This window comes from Cinclus cinclus, chromosome 4 (assembly GCF_963662255.1).
Source record: "Cinclus cinclus chromosome 4, bCinCin1.1, whole genome shotgun sequence".
NCBI lineage: Eukaryota > Metazoa > Chordata > Aves > Passeriformes > Cinclidae > Cinclus > Cinclus cinclus.
Window position 1 is genome coordinate 55,907,648 of NC_085049.1, and position 17,390 is coordinate 55,925,037.

The following is a 17,390-nucleotide window of genomic DNA, read 5'->3' on the forward strand; positions in this document are numbered from 1 at the left end:
GAGTTTTTTTACACTGTCTCTTTGTATTGCTGATTTGAAAATCTGAGAAGAAAAACCTGCAGACATTTTTTTCTCCTGTGTTTCCTGAAAGTCTTCTCTAATGGGATTCTAGTGTCCTTTCCTTAAACTAAGTGGAATTAGTGATACACTTCCCACTGATCTTGTTCTGGGGCCTTGGAACAGGACACAGGCTTCACTAACTGGGTACACTCCATTCAACCTTCAGATTTCATGCTTTGGCAGATGTACCTGGTGAGAAGCTGTCTGTAAGAAAGAAGTTTTATAAGAATGCTGAAAAGTTGAGTGTGTGCCTTGGTCTAAAATCAGGCTTACCATAACTGTCTCATAGAGTAGCTATAGAGATTGGCTGGAAGATCCTGTTGAAGTATTTTTTTTTTGGCCTTACAGTAGTCCTTTAGAATAAAATGCTGGATATAAGCATTAAAAGCCAACAGAAAATGTTCAAATTTGAGATTATTATGAATTTTACCTTTCTGGATTTCCCAAAAATCTTCCACATTGCATCAAAATAAGAAAGAAGGTGTGTGTGTGAAAGAGGAAATAGCACGGAATGAGGAGGATGGAGTGACTAAGGACATTCTCTAAGTCCCACTCAAGTCAATGACTGGGTTTACAGGAGGATTTGGTTCATATTCTCAATTTTCCACCCAGAATCTGCACAGAAGACAAAGGGATGATTGTAACACCAGCTTGCAGAGAAGAGTCTGCTTTGCATGACCTCACTCCAGCACATAATGAACAAGGGGGACTTAGGGTACTCTTAGTACATGGCAGGCTCCTGCTCCCAACCTGTTCCTGCCACACAGAGGGTCTTTTAGCTTGAATACTTTTAGGAAGGGATGAAGCATTCATGTACATGTAGACATACATATATGCACTTTTACATAAACAGAAAAACTATCCCAGTCTGTGTTTGCCTCCAGTATTTCAGTTTCTGAGCCCTACCTGTTCTATCCATTCCTATTTGCAGGGCTTTGGAATGTAGTAACAGCCCTGGTTTGGTGAAACTGAAGATTAGCATCTGATTAGATCAGGACTATGCAGTACATTATCTGAAGATGGCCTTCAGACCTCTGAAAATTCACTCTGTGGTATTATACTTTCATAGCAAACATTAGGAAAAGTACTGGTACTTCCACATGCATAAAGACATAATATATATTTAAACATACATGCATTCTCATGCATACACAGAAGAAGGGTGAGAGAGATTAAAGTGAGGTCCAATTGCTTTTTAAACTAATGCCCTTTTACCTCTCTCTGGCACTGTTAAGAGCCCTTAAAAAGGGAAGATACATAATTTATATTCATTTTAAGGCCATCTCTATACTGATGAGAAGTGTAAAGGGGCCTTAAGAGAATCAGCCCAACTGCCATACTTCCTTTTCCTGTTCTACAGATATTTGTGTTACAAATGGAATGCCTTAATTACAGGTTGAATTGTAAATAAAGCATCAAGTGTTACAAATATTATGCTGTAGAAAAGCAGTGGCTGGTATACTGAAGAAAGACCTTAAGGATATATTTTGATACAGCCAGACCATGAGTGAGACTCACACCAAGCCACTGCTTCTTCCACAGCAGGGCTCAGTGCATTTAGTGCTCAAGTAATTCTCTCCAGTTATGAACAGCAGAGCAATTCTGACTTTTTTTCCACTGCTCCACAGCACAGAGAAGCACAGGCAGCTGCAGGAGTGCCTTTTACCCAGGTACACTGCCTAACGTAAGAAAGCCCCATTGTGTTTTGGGGATGCCAGTCTCAATTCAGGAAAAAAAGGAAAAATAATAGGAAAAGAAAAGATAATTCAAACAGCGATTCCTACCTCATACATACCTGACTAAATAGAAATTACAGCCTTTTATGTAACATACATGCTTATGAATCCTAATGGAAGCCCATGAATGCCTCTTGTGAGGCTGAAGGCTCACCTGGGCCAGCATCCTCTCTCCAGCTGTGAGCTGGCTGCCTAGGGGAGTGCAAAGGCAGGGCAAGGGTTCACTGAGGATTTCTCAAAACACTAGCCTGGACCTCAGCTTGTGGTTCAAGGACTTTCAGCACCAAAGCTTAAAAGCTCCTGATTGATTTGCTCTCCAAGAACAGTAATTTCTGAGGATATGTATACTTTTAGAAATATTACCTCCTGCTCAAAGCTTCATCACATTGTGAGTGAAACGTCTTTGTTTTCGACCTGCTACTTGCTATTCCCACTTCATTCCCCCTAATTCTTGTACAGTGAGGAATGACAGTGGTTTCCTCCTTACAAGATGTTCTGCTTCTGAAGATAATCCTGCAAGAGATCACATGAACGTGCTGTATTTAACAGGGCACCTGTGACACTGTACATGCGACAGCGTATAGAGCAAGAGTGGTTTTCAAGATAATCCCATTCTCAGGGTCTCATAACTCCAGAGCTGAAACTTGCTTGCTATATTCAACAATGAAAGAACATAGTCAGATTTAGAGGAGAGTTTTTACCAAGGGCAACTAATACAAATGTCTTCTAAGTGACTACTCTGAAGTTTTCCGAAGTTGGATTTTTTCCTACATCTGATTGCTTCAATAGACGGCTGTCAACTTTTTTGGTGTCTCTTGGCAAATTAGGAATAATGTATTTTTGTATGTCTAGCTCATTCTTTTCCTGTATCTTTACATATATAAATATATGATTTATAAATGGAGGAATGAGTTACATTTCTTTTTCAGACACAAGCCATACCATATACCATATTGCATTCTACTTGTCTTGAATAAGAAACAGGCTTGAACAGTTAGTCATTTCCAGTGTCTGTCAACCACATACAAGTTGAGTAAAATGTGCTGTTTTAACTTTAGGGACTGCCATTTACAGCAAAGACTTGCATTTTCTCTGTACTGCTCCCAGGGAACTTGTTTTCTGAATAAATCTGTTTATTAAGGATTTACAGAGCTGTGGAAAATACAGCAAAAAGCCTCTGACTGCATTCGTGCTCTCTGAACCCACACAACGTATTGTGAATTCAGTATAATTTTAACCTGCATTCTCAAAATGTGATAAAGGTGTATATTGTTTTTCTTTTAACATCTCAGTCACCTTTTCTCTTCCTATTCTGCCCTCTACTCTGTCTCTTGTATCTTCATGTCTCCAACGGTGAGGTTCTTAGTGGTGTTTTATCACACTGAGCTAACTTGACTGTCTAAAAGCCTCTTGCAGAGGACTTTTTGTTCCTCCATGTGCTTTTGCTCTGGGGGTACACTTGCCTTCCCTCTCTTTCATTCTCTCTCTTGCTCTCCCTTACCTCCTTGTCTCTCCCAGTCAAGCCCCACTCCTTTCAGAAGACAATGAGATGGTAAAATAAAGTGCCTGGGAAGCTGTGCCTTGGGTTAAAATATATCTATCCAATCTCTCAGTGCTGTATCTAAAAATAAGGGAATGGCATCTCCTGTGGTTCTTTTATTCACAGGTTAAATGGAAACACTACCAGCCTCAATGATGATATTGATTGTCAATTACCTCCTAATTGCTAATATGTACATGATACTGGCTTTGCTAATTGATTTTTTTCATAGACAACATTGCATATTTCAGAAATATTTTTTTTCCTGAAAAAATGTATTACAGATTCCTTTTTATTTTCTTTCAGACTATGTAGGCAAAATTGGTACTTGGTCTACAAATCTCCAGAGACCACATTATACACAAGGAGTTCATCTGGGTATACATCTGGGTATAAACATTTCAGTTAACAGTTTTTTACTTTGGAATTATATGTACTAATGCACAGGCATACACATACACGCACATCTGTGGGTAAACATCCTTGATTTCAATCATTTTCAAAAGATTTGCTTAGTCTGAAAGGTTCTGATTGCAAATTTTATGCAGATACACATAAATACTGCTTTGATTGGTTAAGAGATACACAGAAAAAAAACTAGCAATCTTCAAGCCTATGTGTACCTTGAGGCATTTGCTCATTCTGTAGTCTGCAGCACAGCAAAAATTCACAGACCTAAATCCAGCAGTCTTGGTATTTTCCTTTCTTCTTCATTATTTGTGCATTAGTACTTACTAGACAAAACTGACATCACTGTGTATTGAACAAGTACACAGCAAGAAACAAGACCTCCTGGAAAGTTATGGGTTTGCCATACTGAATCCAAAACACAGCCCTGGCTACTAAGGAAAAAAATTAACTCTATCCCAGCTGAAACCAGGACATGGTTTTAAGAGTGAGATTTACAAAACTGCCTAATGGAGTAAGAGCCCAAATCCTCATTTTTCAGCTTGTGTTGTTTCCTCTGTTGGGGATTTTAAAAGGGCTAAGTAGACAAAACAAAGCAGCAAAACCCAGGGTAAAGATGTGATTAATACAATGCTTTTACAGGTGAGGAACTGAGGCACAGAGAGATTAAACGATCTGTACAATGTCACCCTGGGAATCTGAGCATTGCCTTCAATTCTCCTGAGTTCCACCGCCCTGCACTGCCCCCGCAGCTAACTCCAGCTCTTCAGAAATCCCGTGCCTTGTATGAACCACCCTTTGCATCATCAAGCCTTAGACATCCCACTTACATTTTCACTGTTCACATCTGCTTCACTGGGGCAGCCAAAGAGTTCCCGTCTCAGCAAATTCCCATCGTATTCCAGGAATGTCAGGTAGAGGTTGCGGAAAAACTCCACATGCTTGTTTTTCACTCGCAGCTTCTTCGGTGAGTTCCAGTGAATCACCTCAGAGGGAAGAAAGAGAAAAGACATCCTGCTGTTAGAATACAGATTTGCATGATTTGCTCTTTTTATGTGCATTCAGTGGGCTGCCCTCTTAAAAACGGAAGAAAAAAACCCCACTAACTACCTAGACTTCCTTCTGTCTTTTTATAGGGAAGGCTTTGCCATGTCTTCCACAAGTAACTGTACACTCTGGAGGTGATGTGCTTGGAAACTCTTCCACGGTATCACCTGCACATTTGAGTGAGGGTGCTACTCTATACTGAGAAGCAGCACCTTGCAAGTGCTTCCACAACTCTAATCATAGAGCTGATAGTTTATGGACTCTGCTGAAGAAGATGGAAGGACAAGGGAAACAGTAGGTATTAAACATTAATCTCAGATTTCTACATGACTGTTTCTGCTAATGAAATTGCTTCCCTGTTTCAGGCCAGGCAGCCTCTTTCCTGGTTAAGTGTTGAGAAGAAGCAGTTTGAAATTAATTCCTATACCCATTTAAATAGTTGAAAAAGGACTGAATTTAATCTGAATTCCTTTTTGTCATTGCTTCATTTAAACAAGACTGATCTCTGTTGCATTAACAGAACAAAGCGATGCAGTACAACTTCTCATCGTCTGAGTTCCAGTGTCTAGCAGGTATTTATCCTCTGCTAATGGGAGATGACTGTCACAGTGGCCTGGACTTAAACTGTAATGGTGGCATAAAGGACCTGATCCTTATTTGCTTTAATGCAACTCTGCACTGCTGCCAGTGTGAATGGGAATGGGGCCCTAAGGAAAAACTAAGAGGGAGTTGATAGTGGCTTGCAGGAATGAGTTCATTTTATAGAGGCTATATTTTAGACGTAAGAAAAAAAAATCACCGAATGCTTTGTATTCAGTTTTATTCCTTGACTTCTAAAGAGTTAAAAACAAGTGTCTCCCTTGGGAAAGTTTCCAAGCTCGAAGCTGTGGAAGTTCTCTGAACCCATTACGTTAATGGTGTGAAGACACCGTGCCACTCATGCAGAGCACAGAGCTGCAGCACCGTGGCCAGCTCTGCTGTGACCATCACGGCTCAGGGAGGGAACACTCCGAGCTCAGGCACAGCACACACAGCAGGAGCAGCCCGGAGAAGATGAACACAGCTCCCTTGGTGTCAGCAACACGGCTCCACAGGAACAGGGAGTTCTCTGAAAGCACAGTGTTTGCTGCCCAGTGAGGGGACTGGATGAGGAAAGAGCAAGATGCAGCCTGAATTCTACCTGGACTACATCAAACAACACGGCTGCTCCACTGCATATTCATACTGCCATAAAAGCTATGGCACTCTATTCTACCTACTCAAATCCATGAAATATCTCCTGATAAGAAAAGCTTTATCCATTCCTGTGATTTCACTGCTAAGCCTACTAGGATGTCAGAAAACCATACAAGCACTTAAAGAAAAGCAGCTCTAGGCAAAGAAGATAATTTCAGAAATTGGCAAATTGCTTTTTCCAGTTATAGGAACACCTTAAATAAAGATTATGATGTTTCTACACACTGCATACATTTGGGAAGTTATTTGGACCAAATTACTTGGTGTAGATATTTGTCCCAGGTAATTCTACTAATTCTTTTTGAATTCTGGTTTTACATTTGTCCAGATGTTCAGAAGTGTAGCATAACTGTGCAGCAACATGTTGCTGCATCATGTCATGAAAATACAGACCACCACATAAATGAAAAGAGCTTTGGGTAGGTAAGAACATAAATTTAAGATAACAGATTTTCTCCACTAAAAAAATGGATCTTCAAAGTCTCCTTTTTTTGGAAAGAACTTGATGTATTTCCTCCACTGTATTTAACAGCAGCAAAAGGCATTAATGCTTGAAAAAAATCTTGGCCACTGAATCCTGCTTCAGGGAAATGGGCACATGTAAGAGAAGGACAGGGCTGAAGGAACCCAAAGGGCTATTTAACGGTTTTACAGGGTATCAGCATGCATTTTTACAAGCAGGCATGGAATGGAAACTGTCTTCTGGTAACTTGTACTTATATAAGAGTGGATCAAAGAAAGCTAAGAAGCTGGCAAATGGGACAAAAATATTTGCTAAGAAAAACCTTTAGTGTGCTTTCCATGCTGCTCCTACACTTCATGGGTTCCCTTTTGGATACTCATCTTCACAAGTATCCTAATGCTGCTGAGCACTCTGAGCACCCAGAGACCTGGGGACCATGAACACAGACATGGCTAATGATGATAACCTCAGAAACTCTCACAGGACAGGCTCCTTGCTACTGCAGCAAATTCCCATCAGCACACACGGTGTCACATCACAGCCAGGCATTTGCAGATGTCTCTACCCAGTTGTGTGGGAGATGATTTCAAACCCAGACAACTGCAGCTGTCAGTGCAGAGGCTCTTTGCTGCAGTGCTTCAGGATCTGTTGTGTGTGTAGAAGCTGGTAAGTGTCAAGGGCTTAGCTGGTGGTTCACATCTGATCAGATTTGAAATGTGTCAGGATGCTGCATGTACACTGATGTGGGGAGCCTGGAGTGAATTGCACAAAGCTGAATGGAGCTGATGACTATCCAAAAAAGCTGATTTTTTAATCAAGAAGGACAGCATGGGCCAGTGTGTGATAAAATGATGTGCTAAAGAACATCAAGGAACTATGCAACCATCTGGATGACCTGAGATAGAAAAACCACAAAACAGGTCTAGCAAAAAAGCAGGCTGCTTTTCAAATGTAACACAATTAGATAAATACTATGTGATATAAAAAAGCATAAAAAGAACAAGTTACAAAAAGCAGCAAGACTTTTAAGCACTGATATACAACATTACATCCAAAGACCATATTCTTTTTTATGTCAGCCCACAAACTCACATTCACTTCTGGCTGTCTGATATGGTCTATTGCACCATCAGCTGTGGCAGAATTTGTGCAGGCAAAGCCACTCCTGTATAGACTGTCATGGGCATCCGTGGGGTACATGATAAAGACTGCACAGGTAAAGCTATGGCCACTGAATTAGAGACTTCATTGTGCCCAACAGTAAATTGACTGGAGAAATAAAAAAGATCAGTTGGCAAGAGACTACAGGGAAATCAGAAGGGGAAAAAATCGCTTTGTTTGAAGACTGTTAACTCCACATTAAAAAGAGAAAGTGAATCTAGAAACTGAAAATCTCATTACCCCAACATCCCTGTTCCAAGGCTGAATAGCACCGCATTACTGTGTTTATTTCTTCTTCTAGTTTCTAAGCTATTCCAAAGCTCTGTTGGCTTAAAAAGGAAGCTGCAGCTAGAAATATAAAATTCCAGTGTCATTATCTGGGTAGACACCTCAGGAACAATGCTAGCCTTCAGGTTGGCCTGTGGATCCTTCCCACTCTTGATCACAGCCCCCTGAGAACTATCAGAAAATACGCTTCCTTCATCTTCATGTAGCAATTTAAGTACTGAAAGATCAGAACTTAAAATTCTACATCTATTTAACACTTGGTTAGTCGTCATTAAGCAATTTGGCTCTACCTACATTCCTGTTAATACCATCCCAGTTAATCAGCAACCATTACCAATCCCTGATTACACACAGCCAGCCTCCTGGAACACTTCCCTATGCTTGTGACCTAAAACAGGCTAACTCCATCCATAGCTCCCATTTATTCCCCAGGTTCTGACCCAAGTCACTCCAATGATGACACAGCAGGAGCCTCATGGACTGCAGTGGGATCTGAGATGGGAGGAGAGAGGGGATGTTACATGCTGGAGGAGTAAGGCTCTAAGAACAGTTATCTGGATGGAAATACACTGCAAACAAAAAACCCTAGCAAACCTCCTTACATTACCATCTGCATTTGATCTCTGGGGAGATTAGGTATTTCAAACATGATGTTCAAACCACTAAACAATAAGCGTGAACACATTATTTCTATAGGTGCTTTTAACCATTTTTTCCCCTGAAGCATTTTCTCTCACAAAAAGTAATATTTAGCCAAATGTTTCCTTAACCACAATCTCTTTGATTTTTTCATGCAAAGACACATCTTGATAATTTCTTGCTCTGCTTCAGCCCTTCCAGAATCAGAGAGCACAGGATACACTGTATAATTACATACCTGCTCTCCAGGCTGAAGGGCAAGAAATAAGAATAAATTAATCTTAAATTTCAGCATAAAGTTTAATTTTGCAAGGCACTGAACAGATATCCTAAATTAAGCCCATGAGCACTTCACAATTTAGGTAAACAAGTGGTATTTTGTAAACAGGAAGCTTTCCTGCTAAAAGACTAGACTCCTTGCTTAGGCAACCAGACCCTTCCCACTGAAATCAGTAGGAGTTAAACATTTGGCAAATCTGCACAGTACAGCCAGCTATATATGTCACTTTAATGCCATCTCAATAGGCTTTTTTAGAAGTTTAAATATGCCCCAAATCACACTGCAAATATGCACCACATGTGTAACTTATGCCATGATTAGAGATGTCTGGAAACTTTATTTTTAAACTGTGTTTTATCAGAAATGAATGGTTTAATAAAAGAACCAATTTCCTCAGAAAGGTTCGAATACTTTATAAAAATGCCATCGCAGACATTTTAATATGCTATTTCTAAACCACATTAAGTGGAGGAGACTGGGGTTGGAGTAGCCAGCAACCCTAGGGTGCAGGCAGTGCTTTTTGGATGTGGGACTCAAATCCCAGCCCTGCCTGGGCTGGTGCCCATGGTCTCAGGGATTACTTTACTTCCCTGCTTACTGCCACTTCTGTACAGCTGAACTCAACTGTCCCTGCCTTGTACTTTTCAAAGGTCTTTATTCATCCTCTGAAGGATTCTTCAACTTCTTTTCCTTCGGCTCCTGTGCCAGTGTTTAATGAGAGCCTCCTGTCTGCCAAAACAGCCCTATAAACCCATGGTGCTTGCTGTTTGGAAGGAGAGAAGCACCTGGCTGGCTCCAATGCTCGCCCAGAGGAGGGACATTGTTGAACCCTCTCAAGCCCTCACTCCTCTCACTGCAGCTCTCCCTTCGTTGGCATTAAAAGGTGCAAGGCTGCAGAATGCCACAAGTGCTGCAGATTACAGTGGAAGTGCTTGGACAGGGCAGCAGCGACTGCAACACTCACAAAGAGGTGAAATGGGTCATGTCTGAGGCAGAGCTGAAATGATGTATCACAGCTATGGAAAAGAAGCTGCTTAAGCTTCTGTGGGCAGTATCACAAAGTCATCCCAAGGTGGAGGACATTCCCAGGGAGGACACAGTGCATCACAGAACACAAGTTCCCAATGAGGAATTTATGAGGTTCATTATTTATCTATCTGTTGATTTAGAGTATCAGCCATATTCAAAACCAGTCTGAAGAGCCATCAATAGGTTGTAAAGCATTTTTCCATGTTAGAGTGTAAGATCTAACAATTTGATACATTCCCATTGAAGAGTCCAGCATCTTATTTTTGTGTTTGTGAATTACCAGATTGCCTGTATGTAAATAGCATCTGTATCCTTGACAACCAGACTTCATGACTGACTCATTCAATGAGGTCATGATTCATTGTCAGAGATATCAAAATTCATTATCTTCTTTCACAGTACTTTTCCTGCCATTAGGTTTGTGCCAAATCATAGTAACTGAGATTTCCTTACAGACAGGAACAAACTACTCACCAAGAAACAAGCAAAAGTAGGGACTAACCCAGCAAAAGCAATGCATAAATGAACCTCAGATTCAGACTGATCCCCCACTAAAAAAAAAAAAAATCAATAAAATGGGTAGAGATGCAACTTAACAAGGCTTAAAAAGAGAAAAAGGTGATTAGAATCCTTTTCAGGCAATGTGAAATATTCAACTGCTCCCTAAGCCTTGCAAAAATGTGAACAAAGCAGCAAAGAAGTGTCTGTACACACAGTCACACACACATCCCTGACCAGCTGCCAGCCCTGGGGGTCCAAGTTTACTTGACACAATGCTGTGTATAAGAGATGACAAAACATCAACTCCCATGGACTTTGAAGCCATATGAAATTAAATCAGCACCTTTTCAGTCTGACAGGAAGAATGCAATCTGTTTTAGCTGAGGAATACTTGACTGGGTCAGCTTTACCTTTGAATTTAAATCTCCCCAGTCACTTCCTTCTTTCCTGGGCTATCCTTCTTTATCCCCCAATGCAAACTTCAAAATCTTTCTTTCCCTCTTACCCTGGAGGTTTGTTTCACCTTGTTTCTCATTCCAGTCTTACCATGAAATACAGAATGTGCCAAATCTGTTGTGTTGTACCATTTATATTAAATGCCATGGAACTGACAAACTCGGGTGATTTTTAAGAGTGAAACTTTTAACTTGGGGTAATGACATTTGTTAATTCTTTGTGAGACTCATATACCTAACAAGCTGGTTTCTTTACAGAATTAGAATTTTGATAATTTTCATAATGGAAATTTACAACTCTAATTGGTCTAAGCCTTGTTTTTTAATTGTATGAAGAATTTTAAACAGTGCTGTCTGAGGGCCAGTTCTTTAACTGCTCAATATGGGAAAAGCTTTATTGAAACCATAAGGTTTTATGTGCACTACATAAGGCTCTGGCCTCTCTTTCAAGGTAAAGAATTTCAGCCCTTATTTAGTACGTAGGGGATAATTTTAGTAATGTGAATAAGTTCAATTTAGCTGAAGAAATTGTTTATGTGTCTACACCCCTTGTAGAGTGAAAATACCCCAGACCAGAAAATCAGTGGAGAGTATTACACACCTTAGACTTCACTGCTTAATGGAACTGACAGTGGGACACAATATACAGCAATAAACAACCAAGCCTGAATTACAATTGCAAAGATAAATTTGTTAGTCGACAAGGAGGGAAGGAAGGAAGGAGGGAAGGAAGGAGGGAAGGAAGGAGGGAAGGAAGGAAGGAAGGAAGGAAGGAAGGAAGGAAGGAAGGAAGGAAGGAAGGAAGGAAGGAAGGAAGGAAGGAAGGAAGGAAAAAGAAAAGAAAGAAAGGAAGGATTTAATTTGTTTTTAAAATACTTCTGTCAAATGCTTATTTGTAGGTGTTATTTATGAGTCAGATATCCCACACCTGAAGCAGATTAGTTAATGCAGTCACTGGACTCAGAAGATCAGACATCTGCTCTGATGTGAGCTCCACCAGCCTCCAAACCCACTCATAAAGATGCCACTTTGGCTGTCTAAATCGAGGTGTACAGCAACCCTGAAAGCACCTTACTGCTTCCCTGCCTGCTCATCAGCTGCCTTGCCAAGAGGATATCCTCCTGCAGGTCTTTGTTTTATCTGCCACTCCTATATGGACATTGCAGAGCTCCTGTGGTGACTCAAACCATGTTTAGGCAATGGAACCAAACCCTTGATCCTTGTTATCAGATTCAGTATCTTTTCCTCATGTAAATGGCTGTGTCTTCACCTTGTGCTGAGTCCAGTCTGACTGTCTTAATTATATAAAGTAATCTCAGCCTCTAATTCACAGCAAAATACAGTGATATATCACAGGTGGGAGCTATATTTTTCTGAAGCTCATATTTTAGGGAACATTTCTCTGTTGCACAACTTTCTTTTTGTTTGCAATAGCTGTCATACATGATTCTCAACATGAATGCAGTGCTAAAATCTCTACCAGCACTTTGTTGCAGGGCATAAACCATGATGCTTTTAAAGAGTCTGTGTTGATTCTGCCCTACAAACAGATATTATAAACCATTTAGTGATCAGTGTACTGACAGATCAGTGTTTTAACTTTAAAAGCTGTCCTCTATGGATCACACCTGAATAGTCAGTTGTGAATACTTCACATATGAAATTCAATCAATGATGGCCAGTTTTGAAGGTCAGTTAACCCATGTAGAAGAACTTCTGTCTCTTGGAAGCACAGCTTTTGTAATCAGTGTGCAGAGACTGATTGATTTTCTATATTCATCCAGTATCTGGTGTTCATACTGAATACGCCTGCTGTTATTCGACAAATTGCTCCAAGGGAAAACCTTGGTTAGATTTAGGATATATGTTGTACAAAGAGGGTGGCCAAACTCTGGAATGTGAAATCTCAGTATCTGGAGACAACTGGGTCTAGGTTGGCACTGCATTATTAAGTGGGGTTTGGATGGTCTCCAGAGGACCCTTGCAACTTCTTGCACAGTTTTGTGTGATTTTGGGGTTTTTTTAAACTTCATTTACGTACTCACAACATAAACCCAAATATACAAACCTTAACTGACTTTTAAAAACAGTTGCCAAAAAGTAACTAATATTTACTATGTTCTAATGCCACTAGTCCTCTCTGATGGAATCTACTGCTGCACAGTCTTAATCTACAACTGGACAAAGCTCAATCAAGCTTCAATTCTGAACTCTCTGCATGCTACATTTGAGTCTTTGAGTCCAGTCTTTCAAAATGTCCATAGCACAATTGATGTTCATTTGCCCGTATCTATTAAAATTCATCCTGCTTTTATATTCCACTTGTTAATAGTGAAAAATGTGCTATGAAACTGACACTATAGCTTCATTTCATTTAATTAACAACTTCTTACTCAGCCTTTTTTTAATTTCAGTACAAAACCTGGAAAAATGAATGGCAACATGTCTGGGTAAAATGTATACACAGGCTAAATATGAAGTGAGCAAGGTCTTTACAATTCTGCTAACGCATTTCCAGCTAGGGTCTGCCCAATCCTCTCTGAATTTCACTCTATTAAATCATTTCAGTAAAGAGTTTCAAACTTGTCCAGTACAAAAAGGAAAGGTTTTGTGTTCTTTCTCTAGGAAGAGCTAAGACCTGGGACAGCAATAAGAATTCAGTGGTAAGCAGCAGTGGCACAGGTGGCAGGTACAGAATGTAAGAAGGCAAAGCACTTCTTTAACACCTTGCCAAACCCCAAAGCAGCATCTATATTTGAATTTTCTAGTAGCAGTCAAAATGCACAAGGCAGATTTCCTTTCTCTGAGTGTCTTTATTAACTGTATGTGTTAGTTTCTCCCGTACTTAAGGCAGTTCATGTTTCTGACAGCAATCCTTCTGTCCCAAAGGACACCACCCATCCAACCTCCTGTGCAACATACCTTCAGGTCAGACACATCTCTGTAGCACTGCTCAGAACGGGTGTGATCAGAAAGCTGCACATTCCAGAAACATGGGAGCTGGTAGACAAGGAAGGGATTTTGTTTGATGACTGCATTGAAGATATCCTAGCAAAAAAAAAAAAAAATTAAAAAAAAAAAATCAAAGAAACATTTGGGTATGTTTTTTTCTGTGGCGTGAGGCGATCTCAACTCTGCCCCCAGCTGACTGTCCTTCTCTCCATCACAGGAAGAAATTCCAATGGTGATGAAAGGTGAAGTCTGTAAACCTTTCTCCCTAATTCTGTTTCCTTGGAGGGTGCTATTAATCTAAGGGGTGATATATAGATCTGGACAAGAGGAACAAGCTGTCCTGACACACAGAGCTAACAGACTCCAGCTAAGTTTTCAAACACTCACCCTGTACTGCTGGCATGAGGTGTGGCTCCTGTTCTAGTCACCAGGGAGCAAACAACACAGTGCCTGCTGGTACTAAGCACTGCACCACTTTTTAATGAAGGGGAGGAAAGCAGCTACACAGCTTCAAGTGGATTACTCCAGGTGACTTCAGCTAGCACTTTATTGTTGCAACAAGTACTCCAGGTATTTTATGGAGAAGGCACGTAGGACAGGTCTGCAGAGCAGCCTACACCATGAAGGACAGAATGTGTTTTGCCCATAAGCAGCCATTTCACTGGAGGAGTAAGGTGCAAGGACAACTGGAGGATAAGGTATTAGGGGAAGACACGAGCAGCCTTTCTCTGCTCTGTGAAATTCTGCCCCATGCAGGTATTAGACAGCAGCTCAGGACCTGACTGAAAACACAGTGAAGTTGCAAAAATGCTTTTAAATGAACCTCAGGGGCTTTTGGATCACCCTGCAAAGATGCTGTACAAAGTGTACACCTCCATGTGCACAGTAAGGAGCGTGCTTCCTTTGTGGTGACTGGTCAGGAGCCAGATGTAGCTCTGGAGGAGAACAAATACCTAAATATGATGCTGTATTGAGTTAACATGTTCAAGCTGTTGAGCAAGAATTATTGGTTCAGGTCTAGTATTACATTAACAGGGTTTCTGGGTTTAAACTGAGAGCTGGCAAGAAGCACAAATTGAAAAACTGTATTTCTGTGTTTAGGCACACTAGTTCTTCTCTTGGCCTCAGTTTCCTATCTGTGGCAGGGAGACAGCAGCACTTTTGTCTTTACAGAGCTGTTGTGGCAAGGAGTACATTAAAAGACATCTGGGACTCATCTGCCAGAGACAGTAAAGAAATGTCAGGAGACTCTTAAAACCGAAGTCTGATTAGACAATAACCAGTGGGAAAAGACACAGTTTATTTGGACTTCTGGTGTCTGGAGAGTTCTGTTTTAAAGAAGGGAAGACAGAAAATGAAAGCTTGAAAACCCCTTTTGTCTCTCTTATGAATCACCTGAGCAGAGGAGGTAAAAATGTCAGTGTAGTAAGAGGAACCTTGTGACTAAATCTCCATTCTCTTCCACATTTTCCCCACAATGATTCAACAGATGGTGACTAAAGGCACAACAGCTTTCCCTTGCCTTTTCCCACATCTCATTCCCTTTCTCCTTCTTTCCTTCCTCAAGCCATGTCCTACTCACCTGGTCAGCCAGTGAAGTGGACAGCATGCTCATCAGCTCCCGCTCCGCCGTCAGTCTCCACATCTGCTCCCACTTCATCTTCCTCAACTTATCCAGAAGCAGCAAGATCACCCCTGAAGGGACACGGGGTAGGGACAAAGAGAAGCCATGATGTCACAGCCAGCCAAGGCCCACCCTGCCCACCTGCTGATTCAGCAGCTAAAACAGGACACGAAGTTGTCTGACACACACGATCACAATCCTTGAAACTTCTCTGAGGAACAGATTATCAGCGCTGGTTACAACCTAGGCCTTGAGAGGGCCTGCCATTAAGGCACCAAGTGTTCACAGAACAGGATCCTCAAACTGGAAATTGTAGGTGGGAATAAAGGTACCTTAGCCTGCACTGTCATTCCTCAGATGCTTTTTGTCTGGCCAAAATTCGTAGTGTACAAGAAGGAAAAACAGCAGAAGCAACAAAGCTGGACTGAAACATCAGCAAAGCCTTTCCTACAGTGTCTTAGAAAAATCTGCTTGAAAAAATGAATTTGGAAATCTAGGTAAGAGTGGGGAATGAATGTAGACTGAAGGACCACAAAGAAGGAGTACCAATACACAGCAGCCTTGCAGGCTGACAGAAACCACCTAGTAAGAGCAATGATGGTTCTGTGTTGTTTCACATCTTCATTAGTGGAGGGAGGAAGTAAACAGAACAGCAATGACATCTGGAAATGACATTTAACAAGAGGTCTTACAAAAAAATCTCATGACAACTGTAGAGTACCATAGCAGCTACAGAGAAGAATACGAAAAGAAAAAAATCAGGCACTAGGAAAAGCTGCCTCAGGGAGTCCAAGTTCATAAAAATAAAGTAATGAGAAAAAGAAAGGAAATGTACTCTGAATGCTTAAGAAAAAACTCTCCTAAAACTGCTGCAGTGAAATAAACTAAAAATGGCAGATAAAATACTTTATTTCATGAGTCTTTCTAAATCAGACTACACCAGGATTAGAAAATGTACCTGGAAAAGCACTGCACTGGTCAGGAGAGGACAAAGGTGGTTCCAGTTCCTTCCTATATTTAGTTTCTATGACACGGCAAGTTTCTTTCTACTAAAACCTGGCACTGCTATGAATAAAAAGAGAACCTCTCCTGGCAGTGATTTTGTGGCCTGTTTTAGTGGTGTTTTCCATTTCAGTCCATCTGGTTCCCAAGGATGCTGGAACCTGTACTGGAGGGATTCCCTTTCATCTTCAGACCTGTCTGCTTCCAGCTGTTGGATTGGAAAGGGATGTATTGTCCCAACACGCTACAGTTTATTTATGCCAGTGTGTTTGTCTTCTCTCCAGCATAAGGAAAGCCTATTTGGAGAATACAATGTTTGTGCATGAACTTCTAAGAGAGCCATTTTGCATTGTCTGAAATTCCACATCAGTGTGAAGCAGGTTCCTTGTGCTGCAGCAATAAACTAGGTGGGAGATCTCCTTCCTCTCTGGCAAGGGATTTTTTTCCACCTGGCAAGAAGTGTCAGCTTTGCAGTGAAATGCAACTGAGAAGGTTCTTTATAAGGAAAAAGAAAGAATAATGGTAAGATTCAGTTAATTGTAATAGAATAGTTTTTATAATTTATAGACAATAAACCAATTTTTCTTCATTTCTCTATGCCTCCAGTCTGAGGAGGAAAAGGGGAAATGTTTTAATATGTGCAGTATTCTGTGATTTTTTTTTGACTTCCACTCTTAGTCTAGCAGCAGATTATGGCATTGTAGCTGACAAGATTATGATGTCCTGAGGGGCTATCATGGTAGCATCTGAGAATAAAACAGGCAGATGGAGTGAAAAAACTGGAATATATGTGAGAAAAGATGCACTAAATTATAATGCAATCATGGCTCTTGAAAATATTCACAAAGTTTTAATGTTTCACTGTCAAAACTAATTTCAATGTGATTTTTATTTTAATTCGCCTACAGACTTGAGTTTAACACCTTTGTACAGTTTCTCTTTAGGCTTCTACTCTACTGATGCAATAAA

General features: G+C 40.7%; 1 protein-coding gene across 3 annotated transcripts in view; it reads right to left on the bottom strand.

Moving 5' to 3' along the window:
- Nucleotides 1-17,390, bottom strand: part of LARGE1 (LARGE xylosyl- and glucuronyltransferase 1) — a 186,127-nt gene that overhangs the window by 26,670 nt on the left and 142,067 nt on the right. For 2 of the 3 annotated variants that reach the window (XM_062491290.1, XM_062491289.1), the window contains exons 7-9: nucleotides 15,378-15,490; nucleotides 13,766-13,891; nucleotides 4,575-4,730 (exon numbers count right to left, since the gene is read on the bottom strand). In XM_062491290.1, the coding sequence (XP_062347274.1) occupies nucleotides 4,575-4,730; nucleotides 13,766-13,891; nucleotides 15,378-15,490 (395 nt within the window). The remainder of the gene's footprint in view (nucleotides 1-4,574; nucleotides 4,731-13,765; nucleotides 13,892-15,377; nucleotides 15,491-17,390) is intronic. The other variant, XM_062491291.1, reaches the window with a different exon arrangement.